General features: G+C 46.1%; 1 protein-coding gene across 1 annotated transcript in view; it reads right to left on the reverse strand.

The window, feature by feature from the left end:
* Positions 1–25,630, reverse strand: part of LOC147733678 (transient receptor potential cation channel subfamily M member 7-like) — a 1,990,815-nt gene that overhangs the window by 1,614,514 nt on the left and 350,671 nt on the right. Inside the window, exon 5 of the mRNA XM_086958252.1 lies at positions 22,431–22,644. Coding sequence (XP_086814378.1) covers positions 22,431–22,644 — 214 coding nt within the window. The remainder of the gene's footprint in view (positions 1–22,430; positions 22,645–25,630) is intronic.

Below are 25,630 nucleotides of genomic sequence, written 5' to 3' on the forward strand. Positions count from 1 at the left end.
GGACTAGCATGGCAACCCGGTTTCATTAAGTATCTAGGGATTCAATTCGGCAAAAACCCCAAAACCACACTCAACCAAAACTAGAAACTAATCCTAGAAAAGATAAAAAAAGCTCCTGGAGTCCTGGTCACCCAAATTCATAAAATGGTGGGGGGGATAGACACAATTAAGAGGATGAGGATGATCACCCCGGTGATCAACTACCTGGTGGGAATGCTTCCACTTACAGACTAATTCCACCGAAAAACGGACAAGATGATAAACAAGTTCCTATGGCAAGAAGTCGAGGATAAGCCTGAAAAAGTTAAGACTAGCTAAGAAACTAGGTGGTCTAAACATAGCAGATTTCAGAGCATTCCAGACTGCCTTTATAGCAAGACAGGGAGTCTACTGGATCCTGCCCGCCCAGGTTTACACGCCGGTTTGGCTCATGATTGAGAAAGCCATACTCCAGAATCTCGACTCAATAACACTCCTAACCGCCAATAAACAGACACAAAACGATAGCCCTATATTTAAAAACACTAGATATGCCCTGCTTAAGGTAGACCAAAAATTGGAGCAGAGCGTTAAAAAATCTAATTGGAATCCCTGTGGGCAAACAAAGATAAAATATAGGGTGAACCCCTAGCCATAGACTCATGGAAAAGAATAGGGATCTCATACCCAGCCCAGCTGAAAGAAGGGGGAAGCCCCTACACCTTTAACATGCTAAACAAGCATTGGCATAGCCAATAGGTCTCGCCTTTGGGACCCTATAAGTGTTTAGTTATCCAGCACAATATTCTTGGTGCAACAACATGAACTGTTGCATAACTAAACAATTATAAGGTCCCAAAAGGCGAGACCTACTGGCTATGCCAATGCTTGTTCTTTTTTGGAAGGGGGTGGGGCTTGTTTGGGGAATGATGCAGTTTGCCTGTTAAGTATCTGGGGTACCAGGCCAACCCCTCCAAGGCCTCACTTCCTTCTCACACAGTGGTTTTGTGTTTGTTAATTGTTAGTTCTAAAGTGAGACATCCGTTTTCTGAAAGCACAAAAATGTTGGCTAAGTGTCTAGCCTGTTGTCCACTATAAAAATAGCACTTTTCAAAATGGCAAATGAAACTGCAACTTATGAGAATGTCCCACTACAAAAAAATCATTGGCATTGGCAACGTCAATCAATCTCTATTACCTTTAAATATAAGAACAGAGAACCCCACTCTTTTTAGGTGTGGTTTGCGAGTTTGGAATAGGAATGACCAAGAAGCTCTTGTTGGTGGGTCATACACAGAAAAGGGGGAAACAACAAGCAGAGATTGATAATAAAGTTATACAATTTTGAGCAAAGGTTGGCTATGTGGATTATATTCTACAGTGCTGACTCCCTACAGACAGCTGGTACTGTCTATATTAAGGCCACAAAAAAGGTTTGTGTTTTTAGAGCATTCTGGAAGCACTTGCCATCTCTCCTAAAGTTCTACACGATAGTAGAAACTGTTTACACAATTCTATTCCTTTCATCAACCTCAAAATGATGTGAGGATAGGTCAGCTCACTAGGATTCAACTCTTATGACACGCACCTGTTGCCATCACAACCAAATTATCCCACTAAGCTGTACTTTGGGTCTTTTCTCTTGTGATCAGTAGAGTCACTGAAATGTGGCGTTAGTAAGGCTTTTGTTCTGACATGGGAGGTTTGTATAGGATACTACTATTACTACTATTGTAAGCACAGAATGCCGTTCTGGCGAAGTCTCCGCAGCCATGCAGCCAAAACAAAGCTACAGATTTATTAATGTTCTTTTACACTGTGAAGATACTGAACTGGGTGCCAGAAACACTGTACAAAGTTACAAACATAAATAACCACCCTATTTTCTTTTAGATAACTAAGCACGAACAAATATGCTACTTACCAGTTTGCATCTGTTCTTGGCATGTAGGGCTGCTGACATTCATATATCTGTGCATAGATCGCCGCCTAGTGTTGGGTCCGGATGATCGCACATTGTTGTCCTGGAAGAGTCTTCGAAGTATCACGAGATAGGTGGCTCCTCCCCTGGACTACAGTGCGCATGGGCATCGACTTTATCCTCAGATTGTTTTTAGCCATTGTGGCCAAGATGGAGTGAAACTACGTGAATGATGACCATGCCAGAAGTATGTGTGAATGCTGTAGCCGCTACAGGCGCCGGGGAGGAGGGCAGGCGATATGAATGTCAGCAGCCCTAAATGCCAAGAACAGATGCATACTGGTAAGTAGCATATTCGGTACGAGGCATGTGGGCTGCTGAATTCATATCGGCGCATAGAATACATAGCAGTCCCTCCATTAACGGCGACCGCCCGTGGCAGCTGCAGCAGTTTGGAAAAGTGTTTTTAGAACAGCCTGCCCTACAGCTGCCTGCTGTTTGGAGTGCACATCAACACAGTAATGTTTTGTAAATGTGTGTGTGGTAGACCATGAAGCTGCTCTACATATGTCTTCCAAAGGAATATTTCCAAGGAAAGCCATGGAGGCCCCCAACTTTCGGGTGGAGTGGGCCCGAGGTGGAATGGTGAGAGTGCGCTTGGCTTTCTGATAGCAGATCTGAATGCATTTAACGATCCACCTGGCTATACCAGCCTTGGAAATGGGGTTACCTTTGTGTTGTGGCGCAAAGGCAACAAATAGGTGTTTAGTCTTCCGAAAATCTTTGGTCCTATCAATGTAGTACAGTAGGGCCCTCTTGACGTCAAGTGTGTGGCGCATTCTCTCCGCAAGTGACTCTGGATTTTGGAAGAACACAGGTAGTTCTATAGTCTGGCTGATATGGAACTGAGACACTACCTTAGGAAGGAATTTAGGGTTAGTGCGAAGCACCACCCTGTTAGAATGAATCTGAATAAATGGCTCTTGGATAGTTAGTGCCTGGAGTTCACTAACTCGTCGTAGCAACGTAATCGCTATAAGGAAAGCCACTTTCCATGTCAAGAACTGAATCTCACAGGAATACAGTGGTTCAAAAGGGGGACCCTTCAGCCTGGAAAGGACCACATTGAGATTCCACTCGGGAGCTGGTGGCGTCCGCGGAGGAATGACTCGTTTGAGTCCCTCCAGAAAGGCTTTAATGGCAGGCACCCTGAAAAGTGAGAGGTGCTGTCTGTTTTGGAGATAAGCAGCCATTGCGGATAAATGTATACGAATGGAAGCATAGGCCAGATTACATTTGTACAGATGTAAGTAAGGTAACAAATGATGTTTTGAATAGATGCATCCAGTGGGTTAATTTTGTGGTCTGCACAATAAATGACAAACCGCTTCCACTTCACCGCATAGCATGCTCTGGTGGTGGGCTTCCTTGCCTCCCGGATGATGTCCATACAGTCAGGAGGTAAGTTGAGGTAGCCAAACTCTAAGACCTCAGGAGCCAGATCGCCAGGTTGAGCTGTTGCGGATCTGGATGCTGAATGTCGCCATGGCTCTGCGTCAAAAGCCTGGGTGTGAGGCGCAGCCTTTGATGCGGTACCACGGACAGTTCCAGAAACGTGGTGTACCATGGTTGGCGAGCCCACGTTGGAGCAACCAGGATGAGAGTCATCGAGTGCTGCTTCAGCTTGCGTGCCACCAGCGGTATTAGAGGTGCTGGGGGAAAAGCGTATGCAAATTTGCCTGACCAGTTCATCCATATCGCATTGCCTTGCGACTGTGGGTGTGTGGAAACCTGGCGGCAAAGCTTCGGCATTTTGAGTTCTCCTTTGTGGCGAACAGGTCTATCTCTGGATGACCCCACCTTTGGAAGTACGGGTGGAGTACTGATGGATGTATCTCCCACTCGTGCATTTGGAAGCTGTACCTGCTGAGCAGGTCCGCCATCTGATTGTCCTTGCCTGGGAGGTGTTCTGCCATGATGAAGATGTTTCTCTGAATGGCCCACTTCCACATGCTCTGAGCCAGATGAGACAACTGTGGAGAGTGTGTTCCTCCCTGTTTCTGAATGTAGTACATGGCCGTCATGTTGTCCGTCCGGATCAACACGACCTTGTTGCACAGATGTACTTTGAAGGCTTTCATTGCCATGAAGATCGCCATCAGTTCTAGAACACTGATTTGCATCTTCCTTTGCTGTGGTGTCCATAGTCCCTGCACAGTGTAGTGGAGTACATGAGCTCCCCATCCCTGGAGAGAAGCGTCCGTCGTCAGGATGATCTGTGGCACAGGCTCTTGGAACGGTCGTCCCTTGCAAAGGTTTTGTGGATTCCACCAATGCAGAGAGTTGTATGCTCGACCGCTCACCAACACTAGGTCTTTCAACTGTCCATGAGCCTGAGTCCACTGACGTTCTAAGCACTCCTGAAGCGGACGCATATGTAGTCTCGTGTGCGGGACTATGGAGATGCAGGAGGCCATCATGCCTATCAACTGCATGAACACTTGCGCTGGTAGTTTTGTATCAGAGATTTATTGCTGCTGACCCTCACTGAATTTGGCTGTGCTGTGGCTGCCAGAGTGTTTATCGTCGCACCCAGATACTGCCGTATGTGGGCGGGTTGCAGGTGGGACTTTGGGTAATTCAGTGAGAATCCCAGATCGTGAAGAAGGTGAATGGTGTGAGACATGTGGGCGGCACACTGCTGGGCCGACTTCGCTTGGATGAGCCAGCCGTCCAGATAAGGGTAGACGTGAATGTTCTGTCTCCTGAGGTGTGCTGCCACCGTCGCCAGGCACTTTGTAAACACCCTGGGTGCAGTGATGACCCCAAAAGGCAGAACCTTGAACTGGTAATGTTGGTTGTGGATGGTGAACCGGAGGTATTTTGTGTGTGACGGGTGTAGCGGAATATGAAAATACGCATCCTTCAGATCTAAAGTTGCTAGAACTTGCTGCAGGGTCAGCATGTTAAAGTGCTCCAATAGGATGTACTGATTGAGGGGTCTGAGGTCCAATATGGGTGAGGGGGACCCGTCCATTTTTGGTATTAAGAAGTACAGTGAGTAAACTCCTGTGCCTCTTTCTTTCACAGGCACGAGCTCGATTGCCCCTTTTTGCAGCATTACGAGGACCTCCTGCTGCAATAAGTGCAAATGCTCTGCTGACATAGGACGGTGTCTTGGGGGTATTTTGGGTGGAGTGGATGTTAACTCTAGACAAGAACCGTACTGTATAAGCTGTGTGACCCACCTGTCTGTGGTGATGGACTTCCAGACTGGCAGGAACTGTTGAAGTCTCCCCCCGACAGGTGTTGCGTGGTCGGGGGGCAGTGACAAGGCGTCACAGTTTGGTAGTGGCGGAGGATCTGGAATTGTAGCATTTGATATGAGCTTCCCCTCTTGGATGAGCATCTCAGCTGCCTTTTTGTATTAGTCTGGCAGGTGCTGTAACAGGGTCTCCAGTGTATCGTAATGTGCCCTGTCATACCTGGCTAGAAGTGCTTGTGTATTTGAAATGCGCCAGATATTGGCCGCTTGAGCTGCCACCCTTTTCCCTGATGCCTCAAACACCTTAGATTCCTTATCTGGGGGAGGAGCATCACGAGTTGTTTGTGAATTAGCCCTCTTCCAGGCATTAGAAACAACAAGAGAGTCCAAAGGCAACTGTCCCTTGATGTATGTAGGGTCACCAGGTGCCGGTTTATACTTTTTTTCAATCCTAGGGTTTATTACCCTGGCTCTTGTAGGCTCTTTAAAGACCTCCCCAACATGCTTCAAGACACCCTTCAACATAGGCAGAGTCCTCTCAGAGACGGAAAAGGTGTCAAAAAGAAAGTCCACTTCAATGGGGTCAGCATGGAGCTGGACGTCATGATTCTTTGCTGCCCTTTCAATAAGGGCATTGAACGCAGCTGAATCCTCTGTAGGCGACGTCTTAACTGCATACATCTGATTGTCTGGGGCAGAGTGAGGATCACCTGGGTCAGCAGCAGCTGCCCAGGGTTCATTGCTATCATCTGGCTCAGTGTGGACAGGATAGCTGTATTCATCCTCATCACCTTCCCCAGTGTCCACATCAGAATAAGTGGGTGAGACATCATGGCCATGTGGAGAAACCGGTTCCACAAGAACAGGGTCGAAGTGGAATCCTTCTTCTTCTTCAGTGGAATTTTATAGGACTCCATTGGCTGTTCCGGGGCAATTTTCCGCTTTTGAAGGGAAAGCCTGCCTGTTTCGGCATCGATAAATGGTTCTTGTTGTTCTTCCAACGAAGATTGTCGATGCTTTAAGGCCGGGACCACTTTCGTCGACTTCGGCACCGAGGACACCTTCTCGGGCACGTTGGCCATTCTAGGGGCGAAAGCCTTCTGCGCCACTTTAGGCGGCAACTTGAAGTGAATGGGCGTCGACGCCTTCTGAGGTTTATCGACAGGCTTCGAAGGTGGAGGTTTTGATCCGACACTTGAGGCCTTGTCCTTGATGCGCTGTAGGGAGTTTGCCACTTTCTTGGAGAAAACGGCGGACGGCTGCGTCGACTCGACGGAATCCTTCGAGGCACCATTAGACGTGGACTCGTGCGTCGGTCCGCTCTTGGCCTTGTCTTGTCGACACGGAGTTTCGAGAACCTTTGGATCACTGAGCCCTTTGTCGGTGTCGACCGTCTTCAGCGCCGATTTTTTCGGCTCGACTGCCTTGACCTTTGTCTTCGGCTTGCCAGACTTCGTCTCGACGCCCTTGAGCTGTTTCTTCGGGTCGATAACGCCCTTTTGCTTTGTCGGTGCCGACCCGTCCGAGGGCTTTGAGCCAACCAAAGCAATATGCACCTTCGGTTTCGATGGGGGCACCAGTGCTTTCACTTGCGTCGAGACCGGTGTCTTCACTTTCGGTTTCGATTTCGCAGGGTGTGGTTCAATAGCGATGTCCGTAGCCGAGCCCGAAGGCGGGCCGTAGAACCCACTGGAAGATCTTGGGTAAGGCCTAGTGGCGATCCCTCGACCTGAGCCTTTTGAAGCGTTTCGGACCCAATGTCAGTTTGAGTTAGCTCTTCGCTCGAGCTATCTTCCATGGCCCCAAAGGCCCCGTCGTCGTTTCCTACCTCGTCGACGACTTCCTCTACGTCGAGCATTTCAACATCCGCGTCGTAGTTTTAGTCGACCTCCGACGCGGGATTCGACAGGTTCTCACGAACTTCCCGGTCAGCTTCTTCTTCATCCCCGGCATCGAATATGTTCACTGGCGCCGGTGCAGTCTGCTGGGCCTCCTGGCGCACAGCGCGACGATGCAAAAGAGTCTTTTTGGATCGAAAACGGGAACAAGCCATGCAACTGGCTTAATCATGATCCGGCAAGAGACACTTGTTGCACACCGGGTGGACGTCGATGTGGGGATATTTTGAGTTGCACATGGGACATCTCTTGAACGGACTCCGTTCCATTATGGTCTGTCGATAAGGTCTCTGGCGTCGACTGGGCCTTCAGCGACGAAAGCACGCGGCTCTCTGGAATCCGGCTCGAAACTGAGCTGGAAGAATCGGGCACCGAATGCAAGACTATACCGACGAAAAGCTTAAGGCCTTTTGGCCTTAAGAAAGTTTTATATCGATTCCGACTAGAGTGAACCAATATACATCCGAACCCAATGGCGGAAAAAAACAATCTGAGGATGGAGTCGATGCCCATGCGCACTGTAGTCCAGGGGAGGCGCCACCTATCTCGTGATACTTCGAAGACTCTTCCAGGACAACAATGTGCGATCATCCGGACCCAACACTAGGCAGTGATCTATGCACAGATATGAATTCAGCAGCCCACATGCCTCGAACCTTGCTTTCCATCGATTTGTATGAACGAAAAAATCAAGGGTGAAACATCTACCCTTTGACATAGGGTTAACAAAAAAAATATTCGTACTGTACAAGAACATTTCCAGTATTTACTCACAGATAATGCTGCCAAGTTCTAAGTGCAACTATTTTAAAATTCTAAATGCTCAAACGTATATGCTGAACAGGATTTAAAAGCGAAAGCGTTTAGTAGTGATGATAGGGAAGGCTGATGTGAAGATCTAGAGTAACTAGTAAGAAAGTTAGTCCGACACTCACATGAACTCTAACTGCTCCCAAGCTTAAAAAAAGCACAAGCCTGGTCTCAACATTATGAGTAGCAATAGGGTATCCAGATTGCAAAACGATGCTCTTAATATACGGTAGTACCTCACAACTCGGAGGGCGCCCATTGTAATCTAGATCCAGTCGATATTCGTGTGCTATACATTAACCCTGTTAAATGCAGGGCGCAGTGAATTTGATAAACAACTGTGACAATTGCTGCACATCCTCCAGCAGCCAATAGGTCTCGCTTTTGGGACCTTGCAAGTATTTAGCTATGCAGCACATTGTTATCGGTGCTACACCATCTACTGTTACTTCACGTGCCAAAAAGTTCCTGGTGGAGTAGCATGAACGTCTAGTAAACAAAAAAAGTTACAATTGTACATATTAAAAATCGCCAGCTGAAACAAATGGAATTGATGAGACACCAACTATCAGCTTATATATGCTAGTGAACACATCGCATTTCCTTTTTCCAGTTCGATATGTGTCCAAACACCTATTTGGTAGCAGGTATACCCCAACTGCCTGGTATTTGCAAATATCAAAGGAATCGCTAGTGGGCTGCCAACTATCAGGTCGCACTGAGATAGAGAATACGCACGGGCACCAAAATAAAAAATTATCCAAATAGGTATCGCATTAGGGACCTTAAAAGTAAAAAAAAAAACATAAAACTGCTGTTATAGATGGAGTTAGGATACAATTGGTTGAGAAAAGTTAGGTAAACCGAGCAATGCGGAAAGGAAGGGATTACCAACATTTGACTAAAGCCTGCAAATGAGGTGAAATGGTATGGTGACTTTTTTCCTGGCACTGAACGAAAAAAAAAATTTTGTTAGCGGCTGTTTACAGCTTCCTTATTGTGCTCTAATTACTGGGCAAGTTCCGGGCTCTGCAGGAGGCACAGTGATTAGAGTTGCCTTAAAAGTGTCCAGAGGAGTCAGACGCAGACCGGCTGTCTGAGACACTCTTGGTTTCTCAGCGAGTCTGTTTCATTTTGTAATATTTCTTTTTCTCAGCTTGTTAATTCGTAAATGCATGAAAAAAGGGGGAGGGAAGGAGGGCATACGCCATTCTTCCCGTTTCTCTTGCAATGTCAGTGAAGAACCTTACCTCCCCCCTCGTCATCATGCATTTGTGAATTAACAGGCTGGCAGAAGAAATGTGAGAATTAAACAGACTCGCTGAGTAACCAAGCATTTGCAATGCAATAGGTTTCGCATTTACGCGAGTTTAATCTATTGGCATTGTGAATGACATTGCCTTTTATTTATGTTTCCAAAAATAGGCATTGTCATTTTCAATGCCAATAGATGAAACTCGCGTAAAAGAGAGACCTATTGCATTTCAAATGCTAGTTTCCCCTGCCTTAATTTATTTTCTTTTTTTAGTGCAGGAGAGTGGAGGAGGTGTGGCCCCTAGAGGATTTGTTGATTTGGGGTAGTTAAGAGATTCCGAGTGCCCTACTTGAGTAGCTCTCATATTTTGATGTCCATTCTGTGACTTGTAGTCCCGATTTTATAATATGTTAGTTACATAGGACTACAAATCCCAGAAAGCAAATAAAAACATGGACCTTGTGATCTATTGGCCAGGGAAATTGAAAACCGGGCAGCTCTGAATTTCTGGAGCGACCACGGCCGGACTGAGCAGACATATCTTTTCTTGTGCAAATACACAACATAAAAGTCGGCCAGTCCTATTTTTCTCGTGGAATATTGGCACATGCAATTTTTAGAAATGTAGTCGAGACAAGTGAATGGCTAATGAGCTCCCGCTGCAGTATGGGGAGGCGCACGCATCCCTCATGTGGCAGCAGGGGGGAGGAGGGTGGCCTGCGCGATTCACTTGCAGAGAGAGATAATTGCTACCATATGGTGGCGCTCGCTCCCGCAAGTGAATCTTCACACATGCACGCGCTGCCATTGAAGGCAATGGAACGCGTGTATGGTTGTGGGTGAAAAAGGGGACCGATGGCATTAGGTCTCCTATGCAGCACATGCGCGCTGCGTAGACCGAGACCCAAAAAAAGGCATAACCTACTATATATAGAACTCTACAACTTCCTTAAAATCAGAACAGCCCTAACAAAATCAAAAACAACAAGACACAAACCCTCAATTATACAGTATATGGAGAATCTGAACAAAGTGGGCCACCAGGTTTCCCACATCTACAGACTACTCCGTCCCAGCTCCTCCAAGCTCAACAATAAAACAACCAGTTACTGGGAATCACAGCTAGGCACCGCACTTACCGAGCATGAAAGACACCCCTTGGTTGTACCCATCGAGTGTTAGCTCATACAAAATTCTGGCTTCTGCACAAGATCTACTGGACCCCGTTTTGCTTAGCGAACCTGGGTCTGAGGAAAAACGACCACTGCTGGAATTGTGACAGAGCAGGGGGACCTGGCACACCTAATTTTCCACTGCACAAAGGTCAAAACATGTAGGAACAAAATATTCACCTTCATAAACAAAGCTTTAGGATGCACACAGAGTTTGCCACACTTACCACCGCATTTATAACATCCGATCTTGACACGCAACATGACAGACCTCCTAGATCTCCTGCTAACAGCAGCAGTCAAAATAGTACTCACCAAATGGAAGGACACCTCCAAAGCCACCTTTAAGGGGTGGCTCAACTGGGTGAAATACCCGAGAGGAGCCGACATCACAGCCTTACGTAACACACCATGGAGAAAACCCAACAGGAGTAGGTGGGCTTCCTTGGACAAGTTCCTATACCCATACGAACCCCCATGAAAGTGCTAGTCAGAATCGCTCAACGAGCCCATCACCACACTACCCACTAGAGCAGGACACCCTTCCCCTCCTCCCCCCTAAAACTCTTCTCTTTCCCCCCGCCCCTTTCTTTTTCTCTCAGAGTAGACAGATGGACAGGGGTCCGGTCAAGCATATATTTTGTTGCAGCCCAATCAAGCGGACGGATACCCCCAGCACATTGCACCAATGATTATATGTTATATGGGTTATAGTAGTAATGCAGAGACGATCAAGCTCAAGTGTTCTAAGGGTAAACTGTACTACCAGCATCTAAGACACATGGGCTGCCACCCCTGTAGGAACAACGCGATGATGATTATATGTTATTTGTTATATGTTGTAAGTGTAAAACCAATAAAAAAAATTTTTAAACGAGCTCTCATACTCCTGATTAATCCTGGTGACTACCAGACTCTTTTTTGAACTCTCGGACACTGGACTATGACCATAGAGTTTAGAATGCACCACCGGTGGGTGGGAGCAGGGGGGAAATGTTAGATTGTTGGGGTACCTGTTCTTTACCTGGTCTATTTACGGCTGGTCTTGGACCACAACTCCATTAAGGCCATTTGAATGTAGCAGATGGTATGTGTGCAGACCACAAAATTCAATAAAATACAGTTAAACCTAAAGCAGAATCTCTTGGGGGAAAAGGGACATTAACAGACAAAGTGCTCACCCTTTGTAAAGATTAGTATAATGAAGGAAAAAAGTTTCACGTCTAAAGGAAATCAAATGACTCAAACAACATTTAAGACCATGGTAAGTAAGGGGTACACAGATCTTTGAGTTTTGCTCGGCTATATTGCAACAAAACCTGTTCTGACCTCTTTCGATAAAATGTTAAAGGTGTCTCCTCCCTTGGTGGCTATTTATAGACCAGGTGCGTCCTGAGCAGTCTTCTCATAGAAATTGTTAAAATACTCAAACCAACAGGGGCTGATCCTCCGTTATGGAGGTGGTGTGTCGTCCCGCCTGCTACCTGCGCAGCAGGCAAACACATTCCTAAAATGATAATAAATACATGTGTGTGGCAGGCTTGCGCAGCTACAGCCTGAGGGCAGGGGGCGGGCTGATTAGTGCAACTGCACTATCCTGCCAGTTCGCATATAAGATTGGCCGGCTGCCTACATCCGGCCAATCTGACTTGCGCACTTCAGAGCCTGCAATCCCAGGGTTGAGAAACAGCAGAGGGATTGCAACTGCAACAACAGCGGCGGGCAAAATTAAAATATGGTGGGGCACGAATTCCAAAAAAACTCACCATATATATGTGGTGTTTGCCGGCTACAGGGTCTGGTCGCCGTCTCACTCTTCAGGAGCTCTCCTCTGCATCTAGGGACTGAAAGGGAGGGACCTCCTCACTTGTGCTACGCAAATTCAACCATCCAGGATTGGTTGGAGCAGACTAACTCAGCGCTCATTTTGAGGTGGGGGGGGTGGCTGCAGCTGCAATCCCTCGGGTGTTTCTCATCCCTCAGATTGCAGGCTCTGTAGTGCACGTCACATTGGCAGGATGTAGGCAGCCGGCCAATCTGATATGCGCACTGGCAGGGGGCTGAAATAATAGCGAAAAAGCACTAATCTGCCCCCCCCTCCGCCCTCACGTTGTAGCAGCACGAGACTGCCACACATTATAAAATGATACTTATTACCATTTTATGAAGTGTGTGACTGCTGTGCTGGCAGCAGGTGAGGCAATGGTGCTTCACCATAACGGATGAGCCTCAGGACCCCAGTCTCAAAATGAGCAGTGGGTTGGCCTGCTTCAACCAGCGCAGCTCCAGGATTGGTTGGATTCGCATGGCACACAGGAGGAAGTCCCTCCCTCTTTGGCCCTAGATGCTGAAGAGAGAGCGCCAGGAGAGAGAGAGACAGCGACCAGACCCGGTGGCCGGCAAATGCTACATATATATGGTGAGGTTTTTTTGGATATTGCTCCCTATCATATTTTAATGTTGCTGCCCGCTACTGCAAACCAACAGCGGGGGTAATAACTACCTACAACGCATTGTCCAAATGATTACCATTAGAGCAGCAAGATACAATTTCCAAAAGGCCCTCACTTTTTTCCAGGCATACTTCATTTAAGCCTTTTTTGCCAACTTGATTGGATTTTTATAATCTACGCTCTTTTCTGTGACCAGATCTTGGTCACGAGCACACTCTAACCGCTGCAGTAGACATCTCGTTAGCTTTGCCACAAGCTTCAAAATATCTTGGTTGGATGGGAGTCTATCTTCGCCAAGTGCATACTCGCAGGGAGGTTGAAATACACCATGGTTCAAAGACCTAGCACCACTCCTTACTTGCCAGAATATACAGACATGTCATGAAGACAGACGTCGCACCATTCACTACCTTCAGAAACAGTACTTCAGTATTCACTTTTTTACCCAGTGGATTTGCCTCACACAACTAATAATGGGTACATCACTGGTAATGAAACTAAAGGTACATTGAACAGAAGGGGCCAACACACACTCCCAAGTCATGACCATAAACGTGTGCTAGCTTACAGGTCTACAATTCATTTTGCACATATGTATGTACTTCTGTAAGCTGTTACACAAAGAGTAATCAATATTCATTGGCGTATACCTACATTTAAAGGTAAAAACATGCATGCATGTCTAAAAAGGATAATGTTACTTACCCAGTAAGCAGCTGTTCTTGGCATGTAGAGCTGTAGATTCACATGCTGTGCATAGCTCGTCATCTAGTGTTGGGTCTGGATGTTTGCACTTTGTTTTTCTTTGAATTAGTCTTTCCAGTTACGAGGTAGTACAAGAGTGCTCTTCTAACATCTAAGGTGTATAGAGCTCTTTCTGCAACTGAAGCAGGTTGAGGAAAGAATACAGGTATTTCTACTGACTGACTTATGTGAAATGCAGATACAACCTTAGGTAAACATTTAGGATTAGTACAAAGAAACACTTTGTCTTTGTGTAGTTGGAAAAATGGTTCTTGTATAGTTAATGCCTGTAATTCACTCTTCTTAATGATGTGATTGCAATGAGGAAAGCTGTTTTCCAAGAAAGGAACTTTAGTTCGCATTTGTGCATGGGCTCAAAAGGGTGAGCCCACCAAGCTTAAGAGGACTATATTAAAATTCCACACTGGAGATGGTGGAAGTTTTGGTGGTACGACTCTTTTTAGTCCTTCCATGGAAGCTTTGATCACAGGTACTCTAAATAAAGACAAATGCTGTCTATTTTGTGGATATCCCGTAATTGCCGTTCGGTGTAGTCTGATAGAGGTATAAGCCAACGCGGACTGTTGCAAGTGTAACAGATAGCATAAATTGTTCTCTATGGACGCATCAAGACGGTTGATATGATTGTTACCGCAGTAAATAACAAATCTCTTCCACTTAGCTGCGAACCATGGTTGATGTGCCCTTGTGGGAGCTACTAGGATTAGTGTGAGAAGTTTGCCTGAGCTTCGGAACCACTCATGGAATGAGTAGGAGAGGCGGAAAAGCGTAGGTCAATATCCCTGACCAGTTCATCTATAGTGCATTGCCCTTGGATTGCGGGTGTGGGTACCTGGAGGTGAAGCTTTGGCATTTTGTGTTTTGGTGTGTGGCGAACAGGTCTACTTGAGGGACTCCCCAACTTTGAAAGTATGGGAGGAGTACCTGAGGGTGTAGTTCCCATTTGTGTATTTGCTGTGTCTGTCTGCCGAGGAGATCTGCAATCTGGTTGTTCACTCCTGAGAGATGTCCTGCTAGGAGATAAAGTTTGTGGTGAATGGCCCACCTCCAGATGTCTTGAGCTAAGTGTGACAGTTGGAGAGAGTGTGCCCCACCCAGTATTTTTATGTAATACATAGCTGTCATGTTGTCAGTATGAACCAAGACAGCTTTGCCTTCCAAGTGAGTCTGAAACGCCTTGACAGGTAGAAAGATTGCATGCAGCTCTTGATGACTGATGTAAAGTAACTTCTGCTGTTGACTCCACAGGCCTTGCACTGTGTGTTGTTGCAGATGAGCTCCCCAGCCAGTGAGGGACGCGTCCGCTGTCAGTACTATCTGTGGAACCGAGTCTTTGAAAGGCCGTCCTATTGACACTTTTTGTGTGGTCCACCACTGCAGAGAGCGAGGAGTGCGGCCGCTTACCAACACTAGATCGGTCACTAGACCCTGTGACTGGTTCCACTGACTGACTAAGCATTCTTGAAGTGGACACGTGCAATTTGGCATGGGGGACGATTATGATACAAGATGCCATCATTCCCAGCAATTGCATATAAACCAGAGCTGGAATCCAATGATTGGGTTAAAATTGGAGAATTAAAGCCCGAATATTTAGAATTCTGGCTGCGCTGGGAACCACCAGGGCTTGTTGAGTATTTAGCGTGGCTCCAAGGTAGTCCTGAGTATTGGCTGGTTGGAGATGTGATTTTGTCGCTGACAGCATTTGCTGGTACATGTTGGCCTTGATGAGCCAGTCGTCCAAGTATGGGAAGACATGGATGCTTTGTCTTCTCAGGTGAGCAGCTACTACCGCCAGAAATACTTTGTGAAGACTCTAGGGGCAGTGGTGACTCCGAATGGGAGTACCTTGAACTGCAAGTGTTAACCAGCTACCACGAACCTGAGGAATTCGCGATGAGCAGGGTAGATTGGAATTTGAAAAAAGGCATCTTTTAGATCTAAAGTAGACAGAAAGTCGCCTTTTTGCAGTAGAGGTAATTCTTAATGCAGTGTCACCGTGTGGAAATGATCTGACAATGTAAATATTTAGTTCTCTGAGATGTAATATTGGTCTGAGAGAACCATCTCGATTGAGTATTAGGAAGTAAAAAGAGTATACCCCCAACCCGTGATGTTGCGGTGGTACGGGTTCAATAGCTCCATTTAGAAGTAGAGACTGAACCTCTTGTTTGAGGAGGTGTAGGTGATCTGGTGAAAGTTTGTGTGATTTTGGTGGAATGTTTGGAAGAGTGTTGATGAACTCCAGGCAGTAACCAGAATGGATAATTTGTAGCACCTAATTGTCTGTTATTTACTGACAGATTGGTAGGAAATATGAGTCTTCCCCTGACAGGTGTTAAGTGGTTGGGGGGAAGTGGAGGCAAGTCACTGCTTTGTATTAGAGGGGGAGGTACATGCGTTTGAACCCCTACCCCTACCCTTTTCTGATGTTACCTCTATAACCCCCTCTGAAGTAACCCCTAGATGGAGAGGGTTGGCTATTGCCCTTATAGGTGGAGATGGCCCAGAGGAGGTCTTTTTAAATCCTTCACAGTAAAAGGAGTGCCGAAAGGAACCACAGCTTTGTACTGACTGAAGGGCTCCCATGACTTTGGCCACTATAGTGTCCTTCATTTTCTCTAGTGAAGAACCTACCATTGGGCCAAATAGATGCTCTTTATCAAAGGGAGTGGTTAAAATGGAGATTTGCACCTCTGGTTTGAACCCTGCGAAGCTAAGGATGTCTTCTCAAGAGGACACCGGTGTTTACCACTCTAACAGCAGTGTCTGCACCATCTAGGGAAAATCTTATAGCTTTGGAAATAAGTTGCACTTCACACACCAGGTCTTGTGTCTTAGATCTCTGTTCCTGGGGCAAACATTGTCTTAATTGATCCATCTCGTCCCAGTGCGTACGGTCATATCGTGCTACCAATGCCTGAGTGTTGGAGACACGCCAGAAATTGGCCACCCGAGAGGCCACCCTTTTCCCAGAAGCATCAAGAAGTTTGAATTCTTTATCCGGGGGTGGAGCATATTCGCTTGTCTGAGAGTTGGCCCTTTTCCTTGGACACAACCAGGGAGTCTAGTGGCGATTAATATATACTGGGTCCGATGGTGCTGGCTTGTATTTTTTGTCTACTCTAGGTGTAAGAATAAGAGCTCTTACCGGACATTAAAAATGTCATCTACGTGCCTGATCATCCCTTTGAGCATAGGTAGTGTATATGATGACCTCTGCGTGGTACTGAGGGTTTCATAGAGGAAATGCTCTTCTAAGGACTCCTCGTGTATCTGCACCCCATGGTAATTGGCAGCTCTACCCAGCAACTCAATGTAGCCTACACTGTTATCTGGTGGAGAAGGCTGGTTAGAATATAAATCAGGATCATTGCCCTTGGGCGAATTAGTATTGTAATCATCCCATGGGTCTTGCATTGGTTGAGTATCATCCCCATCCCTATTGTCATCCTCATCATCCTGGTTGTCAGGTGTACGTGGTGGTGAATGTTCAGGTGAAATAGGCTGAAACTGAGGTGAAGGAGGTGGAGGAAGAGGAGGTGGGGAAGAGTTAGCTCCAATTGTTCTCTTCAGTAAAGGAATGTGGTATTCTTCCTCTGTATCAGTCCTTCTTTTTAAAGTCACTTTAGTGGTGATATGTCCAGTTTGAGGATGAATATACAGCAAGTTTTGGTTCGGATCTGATATTTCGATTGGGAGCATCGAAACTGTCTTTTTGGTGATTTTGGCACATCTGACTGTTTCGGCGCCGAAGACTTGGGGGTTGATGTTTTAGGATCCAAAGTGTGTTTTGGTGCCGAATGGTGGGGGTCTGTGCCAGACTTGCGTTTCGGTCTGAAGTTCTCGGCTCCAAACTTGATTTGGAGGGAGTCTTTTTGGAGCCGGGAGGCTTTTTGGTGCAGAGCCAGAAGGCAGGGCGTCAGAAGCATGGTATCGGTGCCAACCGGAGCCCGAGGGCGCAGGTTGGACCGGAGCCTTCTTCTTTTGTGGAGTTGGGTCATGGGACGAGGGGGGAGCTGTAATCAGGGTGCTTGGCCATGTGGGATGTCGGCCTCTTGGTCGGAGTTGAGCTCTGGCATGGTGATCGGCTCCTGCTCCTCCTCGGTTCCCATGGCCTCACCGGCCTCTTCGTCCGATTGGTGTCCGAAGATGTCCGGAATGGAGCTTGTGTGCTGGTTCTGCATATCTTGATGTCGAGCCAGACAGTCGCGAAGGGTCTTCTTGGACCGGTAAAGCCTGGCAAGCGTCTCAGTCCTGTTCTCTGTGCTGGCGGGACAAACACAGATTACACACTTTGTGTGAGTCGGTGCGCGGGTATTTCGCATGACACGGATGGTAGAATTTAAAGGGACTTTGTTCCATTGACTGTGGGTCGACCCGACGCGGGAATCCAAGACGTCCTTCCACGAGCTTTCCGATCGAAAGTTTGTTTTTTGCAAGTAAATACGATATACATTAAAAGGGAAAACGCGATCGAAAACAATACTGTCAAAGGCGAGTATTTTGCGCACTGAGGGAAACCAAAGGAACGGTGTTGAACTTGAGTACAGCAAAGGACATCCGAACCCGATGGCGGAAAAAAATAATCAAACAATGGAGTCGATGCCCATGCTCACTATCATCGAAAGGAGGAGTCACCTACCTCGTGACTGGAAAGACTTCTTCAAAGAAAAACAAAGTTCAAACATCTGGACCCAGCACTAGATGGCGAGCTATGCACAACATGTGAGCTATAGCTCACATGCCTCAAACACATGCTTTCAAAAAGATTCTCATAATAACTAATACAAGATATCCTGTGCCTATTAAAAAAATCAAGATTAAGATCAGAAAAGGAGGTCACATGAGTAAGGTTACAAAGGGACAAGCACAAATATATAACTAGGCAACCACCAGAGGGAGAACACTTTCGAGGCCGTGCAGCTGGAAGATTAAAACACGGGATGGATTATGGGGTTAAACAGGCACTTCAAAGACCTGTATGCCCTCACAAACATAATTTTCCCCTTTGCAACAAAGCAACCCTTGAAGCCTTCTTCCCAGCCTTGACAAGCAGTTATCAGAGTCAGGTGTGTGGCCACATCAATATTAAGAAGACCACAGAACATACTCCTTCATAATAGGGCAGGTGCAGTCAGTCAGAACAGAGACACAGACCTTTACATCTGATAAAGTAGTCTCAGGTTTTATGAGAACATTTAACAAGCATTTGCAATGCAATAGGTCTTGCATTATTAAAGTTTGAGCTATTGGCATTGCTAATAATAATAATGCAGCACCAATAGCTCAAACATTCAGTAATGCGAGACCTATTGCATTGCAAATGCTGGTCATGTTTTTTAAATAAGCCATGTTATTGTTATTTTTAGTAAACATAATTCAAGCATTGAACAAAAAGTAGCGCTTTCTGGGTCAGTAATACAGTTAAATAACCCAAGAATGTGACACAACAACTTAAAAGCTAGAGCCAAGTTTGCCACTAAAAAGAATACATACACATTGAACAGAGTTTTCTTTACACCTCAAGCTGAGCCAGGCAGAAAAAAAACCAAACAAAAGACTTTTATTGAAGTTTGGCTCTTTTTATTGTCTTTTTCCAGCTTTATAAATATTTACAAGTGTTTAAATGAAAATATGGGTAGCCACATACGAAGAAGGGACCTTACTATCAATATGACCCTGCACTTGGCACAAACTGCGACAAATATTTATATTCTGTGAGTTACAATAATATTTTTTAACTGACTGACTGAAATATTTTTAAAGCGCTCGATTGCCGCGGCGTCTTGGCGCAATAGTACAGAAGAACAGGGTAGAGCAATTAGGGCATGGAAAAGAGACAGGTTTTCAGTGCCTTCCTAAAACTCATTTTAAACTTCTGTGAACGAAGGGCAGGGGCAGCGTATTCCATAACTTGGAGCTTTGGTGGGAAAAAGATTTCCCACCCCACCGGCTCTCCGTATTCGGGGCTGACATACTAAATCCTGGCTGGCTGATCTCAAAGTGCGCTGCGGAGTATAACGAGTTTGGCGAGATAGTCAGGTTCTTTCCCATGCAGGGATTTGTGGACAAGGTAGAGGGCCTTAAACTGAATTCTGCGCCTAACTGGAAGCCAGTGAAGTTCGCGTATAGCTTTGGATTTGTGGGATGGCGTTTCAGCAAGTTCAGCAGGGCTCTGGCTGCCGAGTTTTGAATTGCTTGTAGCTTTGTGAATTGTTTTTCTCCAGTGCCCAGGTAGAGTGAGTTACAATAGTCCACTCGGGACATAACAAGGGCTCCCATCACCGTCTTCTTTAAAGTAGGCGGGATGTACAGCAGAATTTTTCTGAGCACCTTAATTATTTACCTTCCCTCAATTATTTTCCAACTGTATGCCCTACTTTGCATAGTCTCCATAAATCAGCATTCAGAGGAGGAAGGGAAGTAAAAGGAAAGAAAAATATATCTATGTAACCTTGGAGCTTTAATGATCCAAATTAACTCTTCAGCCTGAGACCATAATAATTCTTTCACATCAGCTCAATGAACCACCCCCACGTTATTTTAGAAAATCCACATAGGGATAGCATCTCCCATAGACAGCTCTGCAACCTGCTTCCCATGCCCTCTGGGCATGGATGTGAGCTTAACTTGTCTCATGGACCATCAAGCTAGGATCTTGTAAATGTGATACCAGAACTGCACATCCGGTAATCTGCAAGGACATTTGTCTGGACAGCACAGCCGAAACCCACTGTAAATTTCTAGTAGATGAACACCCTCAGTTGCTATCAGGCCTACTGCACACCAAGTTGATCCCATTAAAAGGCGCCACACTTCTTTTTGTTGCTTTAATTCATAATCTCCTTTAGTTTCGTCAGCTTCTCTGGTCCTGTCCTTATCAGGATGGCTTTTGCTTGTGTGCGAATCCTTTGGAGGGATCCTTGAATATCTACGAGGATGTGCACCAGGAGGTTCACCTAAGTTTATTCATCCTTATGTACGCCTCAAAATATAGTGTTTTTAACATGTCCACTGGAGCGCAAGTCCAAACTCACAACGATTTAATATAGTGCTGTGTCATCAGGTAAACCGACGTCATGAGGAGTGTATACATGCAGTGAGGAGACAAAGTCCCTTTGGCCGCCGCAAGTATTTTTTTTTTATGTAAGCAGTTTTATATAGCGCTGGCTAGACCCGGAGGTGTCAGAGCGCTTTACATACAGTAAGCATTTTTTACATAGTTAAATCAGGTGCATTTTTACATTGTTACGTCAGTTACAAGAACGAATCATGGCATAGAGAAAAGCGGAGTTACATTCATTACTAGAGCCTAAAATATGATAGAAAACAAGTCCAATGGTGTGTAGAGTGGGGATAGAGGGGAGCTGGAATATAGAACAGAACTAGGCAAATGGTCATGGAGGATCGAACATCAGGGGAACAACATAGTTAGGGTAAGCGAGTAGAAAACAAACCGGAAAGTGTCAAATAGAACAGCAACATCCAGAGCCGGACCCCTTGCTGCAGCGGGTCGGATTAGAAACGGGAAGGGACAGGTGGGGTGGGAGGGGGTGTTGGGGGGGGGGGGGGGTAGCATAATGGTGACCATCCGAGTAAAGCGGGGTGCAGGAGTTCCAGCAGGGAGATCGATTGAGGCAATGGTCAGACTGGAACGCACAAGGCGCTGACCGGAGGAGGGAGCAAATATGAGAAACAGACGAGACCGCAAGATTGAGGATCCAGGATTTAACCCTGTTAACAAGTTCTTAAGGAAATCTACCCAGTTATTGCTGTGGGGGGAAGGACTAGAAAATCCAGTCGCAGTCCCAGCTTTGCGAAGCAGGACACCATGCAGCTCCGTCTCAGGCTCGGGAGGCAGGGGAACGGCATACACAAAGCAGCTCCACATCCGGGCCGGGGAGGAGACATGGGAGGGCGAGGGCTTCCCGCGCATGTGCGGTACATGTAACTTTCACGTGCCCTGCGGCGCGTGCCCAGTGGCGGCGCGTGTGGCCGGTGTAACCAGCGCCTGTCCCCTTCTGGGGTTCCCTTGGTGAAGAGGGAGCCCCGGCACAACAGAGGAAGTGCGGAAGCTGAAGTCCCGGGAGAGCGGCAGATAGCAGTGCGGGGCTCCCATGCCTAAGGAGGGAGCCCCCCATCGTGCTGGCAGAAATATGGAGGAACTGGAGTACTCCGGTACCGCGCCGCAGCCAGCCGCCAGACCGTGCGAGTGGGGAATTCTTCATTTGTGCAGATGAAGGCACATTGCTTAAAATGTATTTCCTGAGCGGGCCGGCAACGACCGCTCAAACGATGGGGCAAGTTTTTGTGAAAGTGAAACTGCAGGGTGCATGCTGGCTTGCGAAGACGGAAGGGGGACAAGAGATGTGCACACCGGGTGGCGTGCGCCTACATCTGCTCAAATCGCCAAAAGCTCTGCGCGTGCCCATCTCCTGTCCCACTTCTGAGGCGAATCCACAACAATAGATCTCGCTGGTGACAGCGCTCCGCGCTGCGTTCGCCAGGCGAGACCTAAAAAGGACTTATAATGGAATGTTAATGAGCTCTCAAGAGCAACAATGGCGACAGTACACTGATTCTGAGAGGCTGCCATGGGGAAATTATCCGCAGAAGAAACGGTAATGGCTGCATTCATTTTCATCAAAAAAGTATTACAGACAAAACAAATTATAATGCTGCATATACTAGCCAGGTCTCTTGGCTTAGTGGACTAAAGCATTCACTGTATGGGGCCTTTGTTTGACCTCATGGTCCCAGGTTTCAATCCAGGTGGGTCCACTCAGCTTTTCATTCTTCTGAGGTCGATAAAATGAGCGCCAAAATGCCCACGGGTTAATGTCCGCTTCACAAATGTATATGGTATAATGTAAGCTTTACAAATAGATATGTATTGTGTTATACTACACCTGTATTGACACCACCAGTCACTATCCAGGCTCCGGTTGTCACTGCTGCTTTGATAAGACCTTTGCCAATCAATTGTTTGATACGTGGGTGAAGCTCAAACTTTTGCATTCCACCATGTACGGAGATAACGAGCTTGGGCAGCTCCATCTGCCATTCCTTCAGCATGAGCTGCAAAATAGCTTCAGGTTTCGAGTCATGGGACAACCTCACATACTAGGAAGGAAAGTTTATGATACAGATTTAATGAATTCATTTTTATGATAAATCACAGATTAAACAGTACACAATCCAATTAAACGTTTAAAAACATAAATGAAATACATTTACAATTTAAATGACTAAAAATAAAAAAAACGAATCTGTGTTTTCCTGTAAGTGCTTAAAGCATTTCGGATGAAAATGACAAGACACGCTGCCAGACAGAACATTTTCAGTTTGGATAGAAACAGATAAAAAAGTAAGAAAAACTGAATAAATAGCTCGGCATCTAGTTAAAGTAGCATTTCAGACTATTGTTTGTTTTATTTCAAAGCATGCAATGCCTAAGAACAAAAGTTACTTACCTGTAAAATGCGGTTCTCCACTATTGGTATCTTTCATAGATTCACATGCTTGAATCATTCCCCATTGTCGGAGTGGGAGTCCCACGGAACATGAAAATAGCAATAAATATGCATAACATAGACATATTATAGGTAAATTAGAACCAGGAAGTAAAAAGCTAGAAGTTAATAGGAAAACATCTTCCACTTTCATGACTCGTCCAAGTCATTATATATAGTCCAGAGTACAGCCAATCAGGCGACTGCACCCTCCAGAATGTTCCCCCCAGAGGCTCAGGCTCTCAGATTTTCCAGCACAAGTGTGATATAAGAGTAAAAGAGCATAGAGGACCTCTGAGGGGAGGTGGGTAGGTCACATGTGAATCTATGAAAGATACCAATACTGGAGAACCACAGTTTACAGGTAAGTCCAGTATTAGGGTATCTTTCATAGATTCACATGCTTGAATCAGAGTAGAAAGCAGTAATTCCATAATGATGCTTGTGAGATCAAAGAATTATATATATATATATATATATGTATATATATATATATATATATATATATATATATATACACACATTACATATTACACCAGATAAAATACACATATGTAAATCTGCATCAACGTATATAATTGTAAAATCACAAAATATATGTACATAAGAATGCATCAGGAGGAGGAGGGAAGAACAGAGCCTCACCTTATTTAAAAGATTACGGAGAATCGCTTGTCCCACAGACGTGTCTGCATTGCTGGCAGCTCCCAGACAGTAGTGCTTGGTAAAGGTGTGCCTGCTGGACCATGTTGCAGCTCTGCAAATTTGATGAAGAGGCAGACCAGCAAAGAGAGCAGTAGAAGAAGAGATTGCTCTGGTAGAATGTGCTCTCTGCGTTGTCTGCAGCGGTCTACCCACTTGCTGATGACAGAAAGAGGTTGCAGCAGATATCCAACGAGCTATGGTCTGTTTGGTTATTGGTGCCCTTTGCGCATTTTTCCATATGCAATGAAAAGCTGATGAGATTTTCATACGGAGGATGTCCTTTAAAAATAAAATTTTAGACATCTTTTGACATCATGGGTATGTACAGCCCTGTCGTCAGGTGATTGAGGATCAGGAAAGAAAGTCTTTAAAATAACTGGTTCATTGAGGTGGAAATCAGAAGGGACTTTAGGCACAAAAATGGGGTTAGTGCAGAGCACTACTGAGTCCCTGGTGAATTGAAGGAAAGGTGGTTTAATAGTGAAGGCTTGAATGTCACTGACCCACCTGGCTGATGCGAGAGCCAACAGCAGAGACATCTTCCACGATACAAACTTCAAATCATCTCTATGAATAGGTTCAAAGGGGTGTCGCATGAGTTGTGACAAAACAATGTTAAGATGCCAGGGTGGAGGCGAACGGCGGATGAGAGGAAACATACGAAACAATCCTTTTCCTTTAAAGAATTGTTGAATGAGCCGAGAGGAGTAAAGAGAATGTGTAGCATCTTGTCGGAATGTTGATAGCCGCTAAGAATATTTTAAGAGTAGAATGGGAAAGGCCTGACTTTGCCAAATGTAAAATGAAAGGCAATAGTTGTTCCGGTTTTGCATGTACTGGGTGAATGTTGACGGCTTGACACCAGAGGCAAAAACGCTTCCATTTGAGCATGTAGGTTTTTATTGTGGAGGGCGCTCTAGCATTAGCTAAGACCGCCCTACACTCCGAAGGAATGTCTAAGTGGGCAAACTCAAGGTGTTCAGGTGCCAGGCAGTTAAGCGCAGAGATGCAGGATCAGGATGGCAGATCTGCCTGTTGTGGATGGATATGAGATTCGGTATTGGTTGCAACTGAATGGGATCGCATTCGGATAGAAGGAGGAGTTCGGTAAACCAGAACTGGCGAGGCCACCTGGAAGCTATTAGGAATACGCGACAAGACTCCTTCATTTTCCGGAGAACACTGGGAACCAATGGTATCGGTGGAAAAGCGTAGGCATAGATCTTCGACCAATTCATCAAAAACTCATCCCGCACGAGTCTTGTTGGGGAAGCCAACTTGCGTAGAATGGGCATTTGCGGTTCAGGCTGGTCGCGAACAAGTCCAGATCGGGTTCGAACCCACTTCTGAAATATACGATCTAACGTTGGTTGATGGAGCTCCCACTAGTGATTGGACACTGTCAACCTGCTGAGGGAGTCCGCTAGGATGTTGGACACTCCCGGAACATGGACCGCTGACAGTTATTTGGTGTCGGATCGCCCAAGCCCAAATTTGCTGGGCTTGCTGGGACAGCAGAGTGGATCTTGTCCCTCCCCGTTTGTTTAGGTAGTGCATACTTGTTGTGTTGTCCGTCCGGATCAACACTGATGCTCCTAGAATGATGGTGCGAAAAGATTTTAAGGCCAGGAAGATCGCTAGCAACTCTAAAAGGTTGATATGCCAAGTCTTTTGTTGAGCATCCCATTTGCCGTTGACTGTTAGTCCTTGAAGGTGCGCTCCCCACCCTTCGAGGGAGACGTCCATGGTGATGACGAAACTTGGAGTTTCCACTAGGAATGAGAGGCCTGCTGCCATGTTCCTCTTGCGAGTCCACCAGAGCAATGCCTTCCACATCCGAGGAGTGATGCGAATGAGATCGTCGAAGGACCCCGAGACCTGTAGCCATTGGT

Source organism: Lissotriton vulgaris, chromosome 2_1 (assembly GCF_964263255.1).
Source record: "Lissotriton vulgaris chromosome 2_1, aLisVul1.2, whole genome shotgun sequence".
NCBI lineage: Eukaryota > Metazoa > Chordata > Amphibia > Caudata > Salamandridae > Lissotriton > Lissotriton vulgaris.